Source organism: Rhipicephalus sanguineus, chromosome 8 (genome assembly GCF_013339695.2).
Source record: "Rhipicephalus sanguineus isolate Rsan-2018 chromosome 8, BIME_Rsan_1.4, whole genome shotgun sequence".
Lineage (NCBI taxonomy): Eukaryota > Metazoa > Arthropoda > Arachnida > Ixodida > Ixodidae > Rhipicephalus > Rhipicephalus sanguineus.
The window spans coordinates 62,415,302-62,435,419 of NC_051183.1; the positions used below are offsets into that span (position 1 = coordinate 62,415,302).

The 20,118-nt window shown below is 48.9% G+C and overlaps 1 protein-coding gene across 1 annotated transcript in view; it reads right to left on the reverse strand.

Moving 5' to 3' along the window:
- Positions 1-20,118, reverse strand: part of LOC119402773 (atlastin-1) — a 35,736-nt gene that overhangs the window by 7,946 nt on the left and 7,672 nt on the right. Inside the window, exons 4-8 of the mRNA XM_037669847.2 lie at positions 19,243-19,458; positions 10,294-10,458; positions 10,186-10,242; positions 9,435-9,506; positions 9,239-9,373 (exon numbers count right to left, since the gene is read on the reverse strand). Of these exons, the coding sequence (XP_037525775.2) occupies positions 9,239-9,373; positions 9,435-9,506; positions 10,186-10,242; positions 10,294-10,458; positions 19,243-19,458 (645 nt within the window). The remainder of the gene's footprint in view (positions 1-9,238; positions 9,374-9,434; positions 9,507-10,185; positions 10,243-10,293; positions 10,459-19,242; positions 19,459-20,118) is intronic.

Below are 20,118 nucleotides of genomic sequence, written 5' to 3' on the forward strand. Positions count from 1 at the left end.
AGACGGAATCTTCCCATCCGGCAAGCTTCGGGCCGTGCCGAATTTCCCAAACCTACGTCCGTCAAAGAACTGCGCAGTTTCGTCGGACTGTGTTCATACTTTCGACGCTTCATACGAAACTTGCCACATCATATCGCCGCTGACGAAGCTCCTTGGAAGCAACGGACCCCTAAATTCGTGGTCGTCCGAGTGCGACGACGCGTTCGCAAAGCTCCGTCGTTTGTGACGCTCCCCCATACTACGTCACTACGACCCTACGGCCCTACGGAGGTACACACGGACGCCAGCGGTGTAGGCTCGGCGCCTCCTTGCGCAACGCAAACCAGGGTTCCCGAATATGTCGTGGTACGCAAGCCGTACGCTTACCAGAGCCGAGACCAATACTCAGTCACGGAAAAAGAGTGCCTGGCGATCATATGGCCCTTACAAAGTTTCGACCTTATTTGTATGGTCGCCCATTTGATGTCGTCACCGACCATCATGCGCTATGCTGGCTGTCGTCATTGAAGGATCCCTCAGGCCGTCTCGCCCGCTGGGCACTTCGCCTGCAGGACTACGACATCCGCGTGCTGTACCGCAACGGACGCCAGCATGCTGACGCCGACGCCCTCTCGCGCTTTCCCTTGCCTGACGACAATGCCCTGCTAGTATCTCACATAGCTGTTGCTTCAATCAGCGTTCACACCATCGCTACCGAACAGCGCAAGGATAAATGGATCACCTCGCTGATCGACTTGCTCACTGATAGACGGCAACACCATCCACTCGCGCGTTACGTCAACCCACCATTTCGCCGTTCGTGACGACCTCCTGCACCGACGCAATTACAACGCCGACGGCCGCCAGTGGCTACTAGTGATACCCAGCAGTCTGCGTTCTGAATATGCGATGCCACTCCGCCTTCCCCCCAATGCGCAAGCGCGCTCTGGGGTATCCAAAACTTACCACCGCATTCGACAACGATACTTCTGGCGTGGGATGTACCGGTACGTGCAGAAATTCGTTCGCTCCTGCCTCGATTGCCAACGCCGAAAACCTGCAACGCACGTGTCGCCAGCAGGTCTACAACCATTACCTTGCCCTAACCGTCCGTTCGGGCGCGTGGGCATCGATTGTATGGACCACTTCCTCTGAGTTCGGGTGGTAACCGCTGGGCCATCGTGGCTGTTGACCATCTAACGCGATACGCCGAAAACGCCGCCCTCCCAGCGGCTACAGCGCGCGATGTTGCCTCCTTCCTACTACACCGATTCATACTGCGTCACGGTCCACCCAAGAGCTTCTCAGCGCCGAGGCCGTGTCTTCTTATCGGAAGTCGTGGAAGCCATTCTGAAAGAGTGCCATGCTGTTCACCGCAAAACTACTGCTTACCACCCGCGGACGAATGGCCTAACCGAACGCTTTAACCGCACGCTCGGCGACATGCCGTCAATGTACGTCGCCGCCGACCACACCAATTGGGATGCCATTCTGCCCTTCATCACCTACGCCTATAACACCGCCCCTCAGAGCACTACTGGTGTTTCACCGTTCTTCTTACTGTACGGAAGGCACCCGTCGCACACCATCGACACGATACTTCCATACAAGCCGGATTCATCTGAGTGTGCGCCTATTTCTGACACAGCCAGGCTCGCTGAAGAGTGTCGCGAGCTTGCCAACACATTTACGACGCAGGAACAAGAGCTGCAGAAGAGCATTCGCGATGGCACCACCACTTCTGAACCCACGTTCCTCCTGGAGCGCTCGTGTGGCTCTCGGTCCCTACCACTGCAAGTGGCCTTTCTTCAAAACTGCTGCCGAAATACGAAGGCCCATACCGGGTCGTCGAGCGCACATCCCCGGTCAACTACTTGATTGAACCATCGAACCAGCCTCGGACATGCGCCGTCGAGGGCGCGACATTGTCAACGTGGAGCGCCTCAAGGCTACTATGACCCACTCATAGTGACGAGCTGTTAGGTCGCCGGACGGCTCCCTTTTCGTACCCGGGGTAATTGTAGAGAAGCCTTGGGACATGGTAATGGGTACCCTCTCCAGCGCCTTCTAGTGGGTCATCCTCTTTGGTTGCTTGAAGAAAGAACGCCGCTCGCGCAGAGAGTTGTGCTTGCCGTGACTGTCGCCATTACTCATTGTCGTTGAGTGCTGTCTATTAAACACCTTAACAGATGCATCAAATACGACCCTAACCTTGGTTGAAAGGCTATTAGGTAGACAGCACGGCGAGGCATATAGTAAACTCTGTTTTTGTCGTTGTTGATTTCTTCCGGCGGAAGTCGTTCTGCGAATGCTTGGTCCAGGTACTGACGCATAGCCGCGTTACACTCTAGCCGCGTCATACTCGACGAGTGTCACCTCATTTTAGGGGCGAAGCTCCTTAAGGCGGCACCCGTTCGTCCCTCGTAGTCGTCGTGATCGTAGTCGTGGTGATCGTAGACGTGATCGTAGTCGTAGTAGACGTGATCGTAGTCGTAGTCGTGGTGCCGGTGGGAGATTTCTCCTGTGCGTTGTTGAACAATAAAAAATTCGCAGCGTGCGCGTTAACTAAAAGCCGAACTCTTCTGTCTCTCATTCCCCATTAGCAGCCATTGGCATGTTCCAGTAGGAAACGTTAGTAGAAGTAGAAGTGTAAGTGTTAGCTAAAAGCCGACTTCTTCTGTCTCTCATTGCCATTAGCAGCCATCGTTTACCTCCAAGGTAGTGCCTGGTGAGATTTCTCCTGTGCGTGATTAAACAATAAAAACTTTGTTCAAAACGCCGTTGATTGATGAAATAAACCAACGAAAGACGCCAGATGTTTTGTAAAAGCAGAACGAAAGAACGCCAGATGTTTTTCTTAAAGTGTAGTAGTAGTAGTTGTATTTAGCCACCTCGCCCGATCGTCAACGGACGAGGTGGACCGGCAACGGCGCGAGGACCCTGCCGTATGAGAGTTAAATCACACTAAAAGACATACTTTGCGGGCGATACACTCTAGTGAGCTTTCAACTTTTCGTCTTAATGTACATGATAAAGAAATTATTTCTACGAAAAACGCAAGGCACACCTTGAGCAATATGTTTGGTTTTGGGACGCTAAATGGAACCATGAGGCGATGCGAAGCCGGAGCACTTGCACGATCGCGTTCCGTTGGCTTTCGTTGGGCATGCTACCGACCTCGCGGTCGTGGAACGCGCGTCCTGTCTTCCCTCTAGCCTTGCCTTTAATTCGCACAGGGCGATGCGGGGAATGCGTCGCTCTTTCGCTCGGGAGCGGACTTCATCCTGCATTTCACCGATCACCAAGTGATAATGAAGGGACCACGTAAACCAACAGTACAATAAAAGTTTGATGTTTAATATACACCACGATGTTTTCACACTCTTTTATATTATGTACTGGAGGGGCGCATTTCACGGAAGAGTTTCACGGTTTACAGATGATTCCGTCCGTAGCTTCGGACCCCACTCATCATCATTCACCCCCGTGGATAGCTGCTGTGATTTTTTTTTCAATAGCTTCTTCGTGAGGCTTGTCAAACGCTTCTTGGCGATTGTTTTGTTGTCAGCGAGATGAATGTTAAGAAGTTTCCATGGTAAAGCCACCTCACAGCGCTTGTTTGTTTTTGTCATCGATGCCGAAAACGTGCTGATAACTACTTGGCATTTTTCCTTCAATTGGGCATATCAGTCAGTAATGCCGATGCTCTCCAGTTCCCAAAATGATTTCAACTCATTGGATAAATTTATTGTGTCATCTCACGCTCCAGCCCGAAGAACGGCCGCGGTTGAGCAGCAGGCAGCTGATCTACTGCAGCGAATAGCTCCTTGAAGCCTCCACCGATATTTGGTCTTTAATGCAACAAGTGTGCCCTGCAGCTTCTTGAAGTCACTGGACACTAACTACCAGTAATAGCCGGCACCGATAATAATGTCAATGCCGCTTTTCGCCAGATGGGCAGGTGTCGACGGCGACATCTGCCAATTCACCCATTTGCACTTGCAGTTTTTGCATGATGTCTTCAGGTATTCACAGCTGATCAGAACAGATTTCTGCTATTTCGAGAGCTTCGATGAAGTGCTCGTTGCGGTCATACCGACTTCTTGGCCTAAGTTTCACTCTTCCGCACTTTTCTTTGATAACGTTTCCTGATCCTCCGATTGAGCAGATTGTGATGTCCTCTTTCCCAACCACCTCTAGTCCCAGATCGAGTGAAAGCTTCTTTGTGACAAAACTTCGTTCGGCAGCTCCGTCAAAGAGGAGCCACGTCAGAGTTCTTTTAACACGAAAGTGTTTTATGCCGGGGTCCACCAAGACTCCAGTGACGTATTTCCGTCACGGAAATGACGTCGAAAAAATGGACACGATCAGATGGCAAAGAAAAAAAGTTCCGTCAACGGGCATCGAACCCACGACCACTCGGTCTGCAACGCCAGATGCCGGGCACGCTGTCCTCTGCGCCACGGTCACAGACTCTAGGGGCTTTAGAAACACGCCTTTTATATCTACCACTCTCCCGGTCGGCGGGGTGGTGTTGCCCTCTGGGAGCGGTAAAGTAAAGTAATTCGCCATTACTGTGGCCTCCGCGATTAGCACCTGCAACGCGTTACACGTCCCTCCCATTCGGCGCGTTTTCAATAGAAGTTCAACTTTGTCAATGCCTTAACACACCGCGAGGTGGCGACCTTAGCCAACCGTCGTAAAAGCGTCGGCCTCGCTCATAGCTCTGCGACGTGCGCCTGCCTCACCTGGCTGTAACACCGCGTTCCCCGCTCAGGCGCTCGCCCCTAGAAAAATCGCGGCCGGGCTACCGGGGCGGCACGACGCGCCTTGCGTTTCCCTCTAGTCCGGCCGTGGTGTTTTATCACGTTTTAACATGCCGCGGGACCGCGACCAAGTTCTGCGTCTAATAGGCACCATGCAGTCGAGTTTCGCCGTGTGACTGCAGCGCCAGAACGCACAGTCTAGCGGATAAAAAGAAGTAACTTTGAGACAGGGCCGGTCAGAAAATGGAACGCGATGCGCGCATCCCCCTCCATGCATGAGTGGGCGGACTGTGGCTGGGCTACATGGGAGACGCATTCGCGCGTCTCTTTCCTGCTTGCCTTTAACGGCAATGTCAGCGAACTTGGGACGGGCCAGTGCGAGCAACGCAGCTCCCTCTGGTCAGTGGACGGTGCCTATATGCGACGCTATTCTGGCTATCACACCTAGTTCTCTGATTATATATACGCTTCCACCGTTAACTACTGCAGCTACCATAAGGGTTTGTTTAATCATTTAGCAGGGACGTTAGTCGTCGGGATGGAGATGTACCCCCAATCATCAAAGTGCATAGGCACATCCACGTTAAACGGTGCTATAGCTGCCAGACATCAATATACATTGCGCAAACTCTCATATATCAATGTACAGTAAACATTCAGTTACTTCTGTAAGGGCACGCTTTACTTTCGTGTTATTCCGATTCCTATGACGGAGGGATCAACCAGTGCTGGGCAGTATCGAAGATACATGTATCTTAGATACTCTATGGGTATCTTGTATCTGTATCGCGATACTTCTCGAAAGACGAGTATCTGTATCTGTATTTCCGATACATTCGATAATGTATCGCGTATCTTAAGATACAAGATACTTCTATCGCAACACAACCGTGCGAAACAATAATCGCTAGCCAAGCTCCGATTCTCAAGCTGGTACTGGTGCCACTAAGTCATCTGAATAAGTCTTAGGGCAGTGACACAATTTTATTTTTCCGCCAGAGTACCCCAGTGAGGGCAGAAGATGAGGAAGACAAGCGCGCGGACGTCTACGGCCCAGCCCACGTACCTTTTGTTTGCTAGATTTTTTTCCTTTTTAGTTGCGCCAATGCCGCGACACTTGATCTTAGCCACTGTCCTGCGCCGCGTCTATCGCGCAAATTCTGATGTTGCTACAGTGTCGTTATTGAAGATTCCCTTGCGTCTTGCTCCGTAACGAAATGTGATGCGTGCAAGAATGAGGTTCCTTTGCGTCGCGGGAATTTTACATATCAGCGATTTGAAGGATCTCGTGGATGTAAGTTTGACTTGCATGCCATGAGGAAGGAAGGAAGGAAGAAACAAGCGGAAAGACAGGGAGGTTAGCCAGTTCTTAGGCCGGCTGCCTACCCTGTGCTGGGGGAAGGGGTAAGGGGGATAAAAGATGATAGAAGAGAGATGTCACAAAAAAAGGAGAGCAAGAAAAGGAAAAAGGAAAAGAGAGGGGAAAAAAGGAAACGAGAATATGGCACTACTTAGAGTCTGTCTCTAAGACCAGTTGTACGCAAGAAGCGCAATAATGCTTTTAAAGCCTTCTGTGCTGACGATGGACTCGGCAAGGGTCCCAAAACCCTCTTGTTCCGACAAAGGGCGATTGTCAAGTTTATCTAGCGCATTGGAAAGTTCTTGTCTTGGCGCACTGAAACGGGGACACCCACACAGAAGATGGGAGATCGTTTCTTCGCAGCTGCAGTAATTGCATGTGGAGTTGTTGGCCATTCCAATCAGGACAGGAGTAGGCATTCGCGAAGGCCACGCCAAGCCACAGGCTGCACAGAAGCGTCTCCTCAGCTCGGCGTGCCATGAATTATCTTATATGCAAATAAGAATCTAACAACGTTAGCACCATTAGTACTGATGCTAGATCTAAAAGAACAAGCATTTACCTAACAGAAAAATCTTGGCGTATCGTATTTTTTCACTTCTTGCTACATTTATTCAAATATTTGTGCAATCATCATTTGATTATTACCACAAGTGCTTTCTTAGATGTCATTTTGCATCTCTTACAATACCTATATGTCTTTGCACTGTTTTTCCGGTCTGGTCACTGCAGTATGTCTTTTGTAACGCGCTCCCAAAATAAAATCTCTGATTTATTCTTCTGTCTACTTTATTTCCACTACTGTTTACACATATACACGTTGCCAAGGCGATTTTGAAAACAAATATATAATTATGTCGGCGTACCTTAAGTAAACAGTACAAAACATTCTGCTTACCGCTTAGCAAAATAGCGAAATTGAGTTTGCGTTATAATAATGGAAATCATTAGGAGCCATCTTAAAGATGTTAGCAAGGGGATTCGAGAAACTTTGTTTTACTGAATGCTCTGTTTTGCTCATGAGCGTCCCAACGAGCTGTTTCAGGCAATTTTTATAGGCACTGAATTTACTATTGTCTCAACAGGTAATTTGACAATACTTCATGCTCGTAGCTATTAAGGGCACCGTCTGTATTGTGTTTGTGTACTCAGTGAATGTGAATGTTTGATACACAACCACCTCTTTATTTTACTTATATTTGTTTTCCTGTTTTAGGCCTTCTTAAATATTTTTCGTGTTACTAATCGCCACGTAATGGGAGCTACAAGTGGCAATAGCTCGAATAGCGGCGGTGTCCTGCGACGCTTTGTGCAACTATACAATACGTCTGAGACGTTTCTGTGGTGCACAAGTTCTCTCGTTGAAGAAAAATTGCTAAAAAGATTGCACGTTAGTGAGTATATCAACAAAGAATCCTTTACGCCAGCAGATAAGTAGAATATGAAAATTCATTGCAGTTTTACGTCATCTACGTATACACCAGGGGTCTCAAACTGAGCTTATAGCCAGCGGGCCGCTGTCGCGAAATTTAGTTGCAAGGGCCGGGACAGTGAAGATGGTGGGGGAGAGTTTGAACAAAAGGACATTTGACCTTGAACATGTGGCATTTCCCATATCTCATATATAGGTCATTTCTGAAGGGGACTTGGAGTCAGGATTCGAGAAACATCGATACCGATGTACAGAATGACTTCTGAAATATACAGTTTTTGTTCCACGGTTATGTTTTAACACATGGTGACCACATGTTCCTCACGAAAGGAATGCTCGAGACCAGTCATGTCTGTGCAGCTGACGAACCTACTTATTCAGAAAGTAAAAACAAATGAGACGAAGACGGTCATGTGTGCGGGCCGGGCCGCTAGCGAAAAGTCTCAAACCCTTAGTATGCACCATGCGTCCCCCCCCCCCCAAAAAACAAAAAAGAAATGTCGCTACCAGCGTTGTTGCTGCTGTACACATGTCCGGATATACGGTAGTGTGCAAGCTGTCTTTTACGGACAAGGTAAATGTCCACACCGGGTATTTGCGCCGCCGTGCGAAGGCTTCTTATTGAAGTTATTGTGATTATATGGCAACCTGCTAGATGGTCGGCAAGCTGTGCGAAGCAAGTACCGCTGTCAGCGAAGTGTACAAAGAGTTGTCCTGTGAAGAGGCTAAAACAAACCCCAATAAGTTGTTTTGGAAGTAAACTAATGTACTTTGAGCAAGAAGGGCAAAACTTTTGAAATACTAACAGACATTTCATTCAAGTGGAACAAATTCGGTCACAGTTGAGAAATTTTGAAGCAGACATTTTCGTGCATAGGCGTTTGCTGCTACATTACATGGATCTATAATAACAAGTTTGAGAATGTATCGAAGTATCTTAAGATACAATTGCCAAGTATCGTATCGGATACAATTTTTGCGGCTGTATCTTGTATCTGTATCTCCAATACTGCTTGCCTGAGTATCTTGTATCGTATCGCGATACAATTTCAAAGTATTTTTGCCCAGCCTTGGGATCAACCATGTTTTTTTTTCGTCCTTGCGCCCATACTTGAGCCGTTTGGAGCAGTATAGTGGGCACATTTCTCGACTTCTGTTCCGCTAAAGAGTGCAACTCTGCGGCTGTGTTCTAAGGTTGCCCTCAGGTGGGGTCACACACCAAGAACAGTTGCTTTCCAAACACGCCCCAACCAAAGAAACTTAGACAAGCACGGGAAACGCGAAGAAGGCTCGCTGACACTCACGACCGCACAAAAAAACATACAAACAACCACAAATCCCGACGCGACCACGTTCTGGCACGAACCGGTGCGAACCAGGAAATTCCGGCTTCCAGAAAAAATGAATTTCTGACCCGCGTTTCCATGATCGCGGCATGCTCCTTTCGTTACACCGTTCTGTAGGCTGACGAACGCTGGTCACAAAATGAAAGACGACATGCCGATTCAGCCCGAAACCACGTCCCGAGGCGCTTACGTTACGAGGGAACATTGCGCAATGCGAAAGAAAGAAACAAAGAGAGAAAGAAAGAACGAAAAGAGAAAAGAAAGAAAAAAGGAAGAAAGAAAGAGAAGCGGTATGTTAGGCTCAACCACGCCCATTTTCCGAATAGGAGAAGGGCTGCTGAGTTTTTTAACACACCTTTTCGAGCATGTCCAAGTATCGCTTTTTGACGTCTTCACCGCCTGTCTTTCGAGCTGCTCTAAATATATCCCTTGATATTTGCAGCAGGCTCTCGTGGATTTCCTCCAGCTCTTGAATGCTGTCGTATATGACCTGCGTGAAATGTGATGTGTTAGGACGGTGGGGAAATACCTGATTTCTGCTTACCACTAACATTTTGGATTTGCTCTACATAGAATGTCTTTGCTTCCTCCTTGGCATTCCGGTTGCTTTCTTCCGCTGTCGCCTACAAAGACAAGGAACCCAGATGAGATTCTTAAGTGCGGATCACTTTAGGAGCCCGGCTTGTCATCGATCCATGCATCGCATGTAGCGGGATCATGCTCATAGTAAAGCGCTCAATACAGGCCATAACCAGGCTAGCAATGCTCAAAGCCGGTTTAAAAGGAACGAACAAGGTCAAAAGTAATAAAGTTAACAAAAATAATCAAGAGGTAATCGAAATATTACACTGAAAATTGCTAAAGACATTTCGGAAACATGCGGCCAACTCCGGCGCCGCGAAAGAGAGGGTGCCACCGCCTCGGAGATCGCACAATTTCTCCTCTCACTGGCTCTCTACAGCGCTACATTTGAAGGGGGAAGCAACCTGAGGAACTCGCTGCAGACGACGCGTATCTCAACTGCCGCAGCAGCACAAAGTCGATAAAGCGCAGCAAAACGTAGCGCAATGTCGCACACCGAGTTTGCGAATCTTCCTAACAACATTCTACTCGTGCCGGGGAAACCCTGCATGCTTATCCCAAACACTGGCGTCACCGACGCTTTAGTAAACGAAGCAGTGGGAACTCTACGAACGAGAATCGCTGGGGGCCCGTGCTACGCACTTCCTCAGGTTTCCCAGCAGTCGAGCTGCCACGTTTTTTTCTTCAGCTGTTTTATGTAGGAAATAAATGCTTTCTTACCTGCAGTACTGTTGCCACATGAGGCCGCTTCCCATCCTTGAAAACGTTGGTGTACACCTGAAAATGATTTATGCTTTAGGTTTGTGACGTGAGGGATTCATAGATTACCGTGAAGTAGTCCAGCAGCTGTTTGCAGGTGATTCTCTTGCCAGCAATTCTCTTAGCATCGAGATGTTCTGCTCCAATGAGCCATGGTACGAGCACTCGCAGCTCCTGCTTGAAATCATCGTCGAGTTTGCTTAATCTGCCATCAAATACCTTCCTCGTGGTCTCCTGCACAAGAACAAACAAAAACAAATTGCTGCTGAAATACACATAGCCACAGAGCATTCAACGAAATTTCGCACACGGTCATATTATTCATTAGGGTCTTGATTAGTATTACACTATGGTAATTCTTTTTTTCGGTGCGACCACCAGCCCCGTGACGCTTTCACAATGGCAGCGATGAGCAACGGTATCCACCTCTGTTAACTAATTTCGTCATTTTTGTGCGTAGAGAAACGTTGCTCGTTTTGAAGCGAACCTTGTTATGACTCACAGATTTTAGTGGCGGTGACGTGAGCGCGAAACCCGGCCGCAGCAGAAATGCGGCCCTTGAAGGTACGCTGGTGCATGCGTTTTAAATGCGAAGCATTTTTTAGCGAACCTCAGGCACTTTGGGCGTATTCTATCTATCTATCTATCTATCTATCTATCTATCTATCTATCTATCTATCTATCTATCTATCTATCTATCTATCTATCTATCTATCTATCTATCTATCTATCTATCTATCTATCTATCTATCTATCTATCTATCTATCTATCTATCTATCTATCTATCTATCTATCTATCTATCTATCTATCTATCTATCTATCTATCTATCTATCTATCTAGCCGCCTACGTCTGGGCGCTGTCCTGGTCGTCTCCATAACTTGTACTATAACAAAATTGGCACAACATGGGATCAGGGTATGACGAACACGATTCACTGGTCATTACATGAATAACGCAAGATACATGTCGTGTACGTCATGAAACCCTTTCTCTCAGTCACGTGTGGCACATACCCGCATACCCGTGTTCCTGTTATGCGGGTATGTGCCACAAGTGATACAAAGTCTCAACCAACACAGTAACCGCGAACACACACATTGACATGCAAGGAAAGGGATAATAATAATAATTGTTAAGGTTTTATGTCTCAAAACCACGATATATAAGAGACGCCATAGCGAAGGGCTCCGGAAATTTTGACCATCTCGTATTCTTTAACGTGCACCGAGATCGCACAGTACACGGGCATCTAGCATTTTGCCTCCATGGAAATGCGACCGCAACGGCCGGGATCGAACCCGCGACCTTCGGTTCAGCAGCCGAGCACCGTAACCGCTACATCACCGCGGCGGACACCCCTGCAACACCCCTGGAAAACGCTCAACTACCATGCACTCCTTCACGTGGTGCGGAATGTGAACCACGACGATTACGCAAAAACCGGGGTCCATGCTGCCTACAATAAATCTGCCGAGATAACCACGCCTCTCATCATTACCGGTGACTTCAGCATTGGTTTATCAAGGCCCAACAACGCGTGGTCTTTATAGTGCGTGAAAGGCGGCTTGAATGGGGACATGCAGGGAATCAAGAGACCTCGCTGCCACGTCCATGACAGGAGACATCGTAGATCATTTCATCGTAAGAGGCGTCCAGGATTTCCATCAGCTTCACAACACATAGACCCCTCGTAGCCGCGATCACGAATGGATCCGATTAACAAGTCCGGTCCAGCTGCTGGTTCTCACTGATCATAGTGATGATGACGTTGTTCAAGAACTGTCAACAACGCCTCCTACACGTACACACAGGTTCGTGAAACGTGTGTGCGTTCTCCGTCATAACGGACAAGTATAAGCATAAGAACTGTACCTCAACTATAACAACTGCAACTGTGACTGTAACGTACGTTCAGTGCGCCTGCGCGTGCCCCTCGGCTGTGTGAATATCCAGAAAAACTTTCCTGAATGAAGCTTAGTTGCGAGTAACGCCTGTCCTGTGCATATGTGTTCCTTCTTTGCGCTGTTCGGATCCGCGCTATTCAGTATTGAAGAATATAAGCATTGCATATCAGCTTACCGCGTCTGGTGTCGGTAACACCCACGTTGTTGTTGGCATCTTTGCGCAACTCTAAGCAGCTGGTTATATAATACATATGCGACTCTTCAGCATATGAGTGTGTGGATACCACTTCCACATTTCTCTAGCGTCATTCCGTAACGTTTCGCTCAATGTGAAAAATTACGCCACAGCCACCATCCCACGCATGCTTCGCCTAACATCGATTGCCAGGGTACGTGGGATCTGCGGAATCTTTTTTTTTCATTTGCCATTTTCGAATTATGTTCTTTCGATCGTGGGATTGTAGACGATCAGTTGTTTGTGATATGGTAATCTGACCTTTAATCGAGGTCGCCTGTCCTTTCACGTTTCTATTTTTCATTGCTGTCTGGTTATGAACGCATGATCGCCGTTGTTGCCAGTAGAACTGAAGTGTTGCGCTACTAAGCAGTATGATGAATGTCCGATTCCCGGCATGAAGGAAGGTAGCAGGATGGAGCATTGGGGAATGTGATAGAAAGAAAGAAAAAAGGAAAGAAAGGTAGCACGTAAAGCACGCACGCACGCGCCAAGCTTCGCTTGTCCCCGTTTCCCCAACAGGGTGTGGGAATCGAGCGCACCCTCCCCTTTCGCGCCTCGTTCCCCAGCTAGCGCGTGTGCTGAGCCCGCACGGCTTGAGCGCTGGGAACCGCCGTTAATCGGCGACATGGCTACCGTGGTACGCCGTCAGGCCTTTTAGACGCGAAGCATCTCATGAGCGAGCTTGATCCAGTGGCGTCCGCGCTCCATTGCGCATGCGCCTACTTTCTCTCCCACTGTCCTCCTTTACGCAGATGTTCGGTCGCCTTCTCTCCTCTCTTCCGCCGCGCTGCAGCCTGTAAACCCACTCTCTCCTCTCTCTCCCCCATTTCATATAAGCGCGTGCCCTCGGTTGGCTTCCGTCATTCTCGTTTCACTCCCGTTCAGATGAGTTGTAACGTCAACGTCGACGTCATACTCGTTTCGATGTCGTTCAGATGAGTTGTCAACGTCGGCGCCAGTTTCAGCAGCACTCCAACCTCTGCCGACATCAAGATCGCCGCGGAGCAGCAGCAGCGCAGGGCTCGCTACGTAATGATAACACAAACAGTAAATACAAACCACACACACTAACGGAAACATCGAGTGAACGTAAACGGAAACTTGGTGTGCACTCCCAATGCGGCTTCGCATCCCCTCATGGTTCCCTTTAGTGGGAGTTGGTGTAAGTTTTTGCGTGATGCTAGCCATGAGTCGGCCTTCCCCGCACGGTGCCACGTGTCCGGACATGTCCGAACAATGCTCACCACACAACACGCTAGCATACACCACTGCGCTTCGCCGGTCCTCATTGGCTGCCAGTGACAACCACCTCTCCCAGGAGCTCGCTTCTGTCTTGCGCTGGCTCACCGCGGGAGATGCTCTCAAGCTAGCACGAGATGTTGACGCGCTGCTCTGGCAGGCGGCTTCTCGTTCCTGCGCTGGACTGCTACCCTTTGTGTGATAGTGGTAGCGCCGCTGGCAAGCGTACTGGACCGGTCTTGCGGAGTTTCCCTATACGGCCTGCAAGCCCGTGGTTGTCGCACTGTATCGCATCTTGTGTTAATAAACCCGTGTTCGTTGACAGCCTGCCTCGGGTGCCTTTTGTGCGCCGTGTCAATGAGCCGACGAACCCGGCCTTAGCGTATTTGTGCACTGCGGCAGCGAAGAACGTCGCGTCCCTTCTCGGTCGCCTCGTAGGGTAAGCTTCGTGCAAAACCTATCTCCGCAAGGCCAGGGCTTCTGAATTTTTAAGCTTGAAATGCTTTTAGCTGCCGTTGTCGGCGGCCATCAAGTGACCCTGAGCCAAATTTCAGCGCCGTTGCCCGGGCACATTAAACGAGACATCCGTGTTCTCAACGAGAACATACGGGCATTCAATGGAGGAAGGAAAAACTGAGGAGAGGACTTGCCCAGCACGCGTGCTGTGAGAAAAGCGTGGAGGAAATGACGTCTTAGCGGCCATATCCACTGGGCACAATGGCGGCGTTGCTATCGTTACGTGGCGCGCCATGCTGTGTAGCGGTGGCATGTGCACTACCGCACTTCCTTCTGTAGGTCTCGTACGGATTCGTGGCTGGCAGCATCCATTCCTTGTGCCGCGTTGGAAGCTCCGCAGTGTTTTCCCGCCAGTTATAGCACCCAGCTACATTTACAAAGCCTGTTGGTAGCCACGGGGTCCGAACAGTGCGCGGAGCGAGAGCGTATCAACGATACCGTGCAGCGGATGAAGAATTTAATGTGCTCAGGGAAATCGTTTTAAGGGACCATGATAGGACGGAACCACTGTGCTACAGATCCTGCACGACGAACGCCTTTCAGGTCAGTGAAGGTTATGCAGCGTTCCTGCTTGTGACAGCGGACGAATATTTGTGCCCCGCAAGACGAAATGAGGATATCAGTAGTCTCGTATTCTACATGTTTACGTTTACAGTAACAACTTGCTTGTGCGTATTCATACCCTTTTTCTGCTTTGCTCACGATGCTCGCTCCAAGTAGTGTGCTCTCAGCACAGTGCACATGCGTTGCAGTGTTGTTGGCACATCTGCACGGTGCACAACACCACCAGTTGGACAATGGTGATGCCGGTGAGTATTACGTGGAGCACGGGCCCAGTGACCGGGTGCCGCGTGAGATACACGCAATCCAACCATGTGAGCCGGCGCATGGCCGATCGTATTTTCTGTACAGTGTGTGAAGAAATGTATAAACATTGAGACCACATGAGTCAGTGTATCTAGTCCGCGGCTTTCTCTCGTCCTTGCCTCCTTGTCGGCCCGCTGTTGCTCGCCACATTTCCCCGCTGCTTGGCTGCCAGAAAACTTAACCAGTAATTTAAAACGATTCCTCAAGCCACGTCCAAAATACACGTGTTTGTACTCGTACACCAAGTAGGAAGCGCAGAGCGTTCTTTGTGCCGTGCGAATGTACAGATTTTTTTCGTATTGAAGCATTTAGCTCGCAGTCTGGCTGTAAGCCCGAACAGATGAAAGCAAAGCAGCAGCATAAAACTACAGCGTTTAAAGAAAAGCTATACAAACTGCACGCGTTTGGTCGTCGGAACGATAATTTGGCCGGTCGGCCGATAAAGCATCATCGTTTTCAAGTAAGCAAATAAAAGCAAGATCTAACGGTATAATTTATAATGTTCATATAAACTTCTCGCAGCGTAAGAACAGAATACTAGGATGAAATGATTTCGCCAAGGGTATCGCGCTGGTCCTCCACCGTGTTCCTTTCCGTTGGTTTCACTGCCCAGTCAATATGGTTGACTTCCAGCTTCAGCAAGGCTACACGAGGAATGACGTCAGGTCACTTCCTCAGTTTTTTCCTTCATCCGAGGGGCGTTCAGACGATCATCGTCAACATGACATCTTAGCAATCAACCCAAAATATTAAAAGAGCGGCCTTCGGCAGCCATTCTTTCTTACAAGACTGCATTATATACCCTGGCAGCGGTCCAAACAAATTACGAAATATATTGCTTCAGAGTTCGTCTTAGTGTTTGTTCACACTATCACTCAAGCTGTCACTGCTTGTACCCTGATCTCTTATTTAACTGTTACCACGGCCGCTCGATGAAAAACACACGGTGCGGCCTGCCGCGTCGCGGCGCAGGCAAGGGGCGAGAGCGCGGCAGCGGAGTTGACAGTTGTCGCCGCATTTCGCTAGGAGGGCGCCAGTAGTAGGCGAGGGCTGCGAGGGCTCCACGCGATGGGTGGGAAGGAGCGCGCGTTCTGCGGGTAGGTCGAGATAGTGGTTGTTTTTCTCCACATGAATCGCTCGCACTGAGTGTCACTCAAGACAGTTTGCGCATGTGTGATATTTTATGCGTTAGGCAAAATGCCGCGCAACTGTTGTATGCCGTTGTGTTGCACGAATGCATCGAAGGACCCGCAAATACACAACCATGAGTTTCCCAGTAACGCAGAACGCAGGGCAGCATGGCTGCGAAACATTTCCCGTGAAGGGCCCGGCTGGAAGAGAACAGTATGGCAGCCGAATGACAGGTCCCTGGTGTGCGCCTTGCATTTTACGGGGCAGGACTACATGAAGACCGAGAAGCTGAGGATACTTTTGCCAACGGCTGTGCCGACAGTGTTCCCCGGTTATCTAAGCTACATGAGCACGAGGAGCACGTCTTCTCCGAGGAAGAAGCGGCCACGCTTGGAAATAGAAGACGATAATGCGCAGTCGCGTGCCGAGTGCTCGGGCAATGCTGCTTCAAAAGACAGGCCTGTCATTAGCCAAAACGGCTCAAGTGAGAGCACTGAAGCCACTTGCATCATTTTCAGGTGCATCATGTCAAACTACATTCGACCTTGTTGAACTGACAGAAGAAGAAGAAAAAAAAAAACGCGCTGCTTCCAAGCGAAGATCGCTCGTATGAAAGGAGCACTGCAGGCCCTTCAAGAAAAAGTGGATGAGGCTGAGGAGCGCGCAAAGCTTTATGAAAAAATTGGCCGCGTATCTGCGTGCTTCGCTGCAAATGTCGTCTAAAGACGATAGAAGAGGCGCTGCGTGAGATATGGACGCCATCTGGCAATACGTCGGGAAACACGAGTGCTGTGTTGCGGGCTGGTAGTCCCGGCGCAGCGGCAGGCGAAGACCGGCGGTGACCAACGCGACCGGTGGGGACGCCGGCCAGCCCAAACACGCTGTTTGGCGCGATGCGCCGAAGGAGAAGAAACGTCCGCACTCAAGGAGTACTCTCCACAAACTCTCTTACTTACACGTCGCCTGGGTAAAACAGGAATGCCATAGCGGCGCCCCCTGTCATTCGTATAATGCAATACTGAACCGAAACCGAAACACAACATGAGCTTGTGCAGAGGGGAAGGAGGAAGACAAGTTTCAGCGCAGTCGCATTTTCAGCGCACCTTAAGAAACTAGGGTTGTAACATTGTAGGCCGTGTAGGGCCAGAAGGACCGTCACGACGAAAACGTGCCTCCTCAGTCGTATTCGCCTGGAACGTTGGTGTGGCTTCGCGTTCCCTCCTCCGCTCCTGGCCTTTCCACAAAGCTACTGCCTAAGTACGAAGGCCCCTACCGCGTCCTACGTCAAGCATCCCCAGTTAACTATATGATTGAGCCTGTTCAATCATCTACGGACCGCCGTCGTCGCGGCCGCGAGACTGTTCACGTCGATGGACTGAAGCCGCATTATGACCCACCAGTTGTACCTGTTTCTTAGGTCGCCAGGATGGCTCCTTTTCCGCGGGGGAGTGATTTGTAACATGGTAGGGCGCAAACAAGAACGCCTGCGAAAGAAGAAGACGAAGACGGTTGTTGTTAGCGCTCGCGCTTGCTCGGCTTGGACCGCTGATCGCTTCAGCTGTGGCAATCTTTTAATAAACGCGTTACTGTCTCAACGTTAAACGCATACCATCAAGGTCTTTAAAATTGAGTTTCTATGTATTTTCTGTTAAAGGAACACACCGCCTAATACTTACCTAGTGATGTTGCGCCTCAGATATGCGTAATGTTTGCTTTTTGATCAACAATGTACACAAGTATGAACCTAGTCAGCCGTTCACGATGGCTGGCCCTTGGGCAAGTGGTTCAACTTTCGCCGAGTGGCTGAATCGAGGGACGTGCCGACAAACAGAAAGACAGACAGAAGAACAGACAGAAAGAAAGACCAAAATTTCTGCGTTTAAGTTCCCCAAGAAAGACTATCGTCTTTAATAACACGGACATTGCCTGTTTTATGAAGATGCACAATAGTGCTGCGCAAGGTGACCAGACTGCCGAGGTCGTTAGAAACCAAGAACGCAGATTCTCGACGAAGAAGCCCCACTACAGCGATGTCATTCAAAAGGAATGTGTAATTTGGAAGGCATGCGCTCCAACAAAGGTTATGAGTAGGGGTGCGCGAATATTCGAGTTTCGAATTCGAATCGAATAATACCTAATCGAATAATTCGATTCGATTTTCCTTTAGCTAGTATTCGAAGTTTCGAATAATTCGACTGGACAAATATCTAAAACGCGACAAAGGCCAATGGTGCAATTTGGTTAGGGTGGGGTGGCTAAAACTAACGCTAACATCGGTACAGTAGGTCATCGTTAAAGCTTCCACCGACATCCTGGTTCAAAAGCGATCGTATGTTTCTTTTAAAGGAGATTATGTCATTTCCGCACGTAAAAAAACACACAAGTGAAAAATGGCAAGCCCTTCCTCACTTCACTTCCGAACTTCTTGCACGGACGACTTGCATAGTTAGGTCGCATACGCCACAAGCGCCGTAAAACGCCCCGACTTTGGCCCGCGAAACCCGCGGTGATTGGCTTCACACGTCAAAATTTGTTCACGCTGTGCAGTCGCCACTGCCGAACCACGCCACTCATTCAGAAACTGCCATCGTTCCGACGCGCAGTTAAAACGCTGCTGTACCGACTCCCGAAGTTTGTTGGGCCCGGATCACTCATGAGGATGGAGCACAACATTACCGTTTTCAGATAAGCCGTACTGAGCAACAATAAGGGGAAAAAATAGCTACTGTGCCCTCCTCTGTTAGCCATTGCACCAACGGTAAATGGTGTATATAAATACCCTCCCCCCCCCGCCGCTTCACGGAATCTTTCTGCACTGCACCTAGGCGTTGCACTGACTTCTCACGTGGTATCGTTGCACTGCCTGGAAAAATTTATTAGCCATGTCAACATTCAGGTTCCTCATACACTGTCGGCTAGATAGATAGATAGATAGATAGATAGATAGATAGATAGATAGATAGATAGATAGATAGATAGATAGATAGATAGATAGATAGATAGATAGATAGATAGATAGATAGATAGATAGATAGATAGATAGATAGATAGATAGATAGATAGATAGATAGATAGATAGAAGCTTCGAAATAGAAAGGCCCGCCATTAGTTACATTTACCTTTCCCGGGTGCGGCATGAGGAAGCAGTCAAGTGATGAGAAGCAAGAATCCAGGGACTTCCGCAGGTCTTTGTTGTCTTGGTGCTGTTGTGTACTCGTAGATATGAACTGTTCTAGGTGACTGCGGCCGCCCACGGCACCATAGGCGTTATCATCCGGGTACTGCCAGTCTCGAATCAGGAACACAAGCTTCTGAAACTGACTCCCCGTTGGGCTCTGCATTGACAAACACAAAAAAAAAAGATTCTCTCTCGTCTCTCTCTCTCTATTATATATATATATATATATATATATATATATATATATATATATGTGTGTGTGTGTGTGTGTGTGTGTGTGTGTGTGTGTGTGTGTGTGTGTGTGTGTGTGCAGGGTGCCCCAGCTATCTCTAGCAGGGGTTTAAAAATATGCCGACGCACTGTGTGACGACGCGACCACGTGCACGTTGCTGACTAGTGCCTGCAGTACGTCACACCATTCTTATGTTTTAGGGGCGAAGCTCCTTAAGGCGCCACCCGTTCGTCTCTCGTAGTGCGTAACCAGTCTTAACGCTAGTACCAGATCTTGACCTCCAAGGTGGTGCCGGTGGGAGATTTCTCCTGTGCGTTGTTGAACAATAAAAAATTCGCAGCGTGCGCGTTAACTAAAAGCCGAATTCTTCTGTCTCTCATTCCCCATTAGCAGCCATTGGCATGTTCCAGTAGGAAACGTTAGTAGAAGTAGAAGTGTAAGTGTTAGCTAAAAGCCGACTTCTTCTGTCTCTCATTCCCATTAGCAGCCATTGTTTACCTCCAAGGTAGTGCCTGGTGAGGTTTCTTCTGTGCGTGATTAAACAATAAAAATTTTGTTCAAAACGCCGTTGATTGATGAAATAAA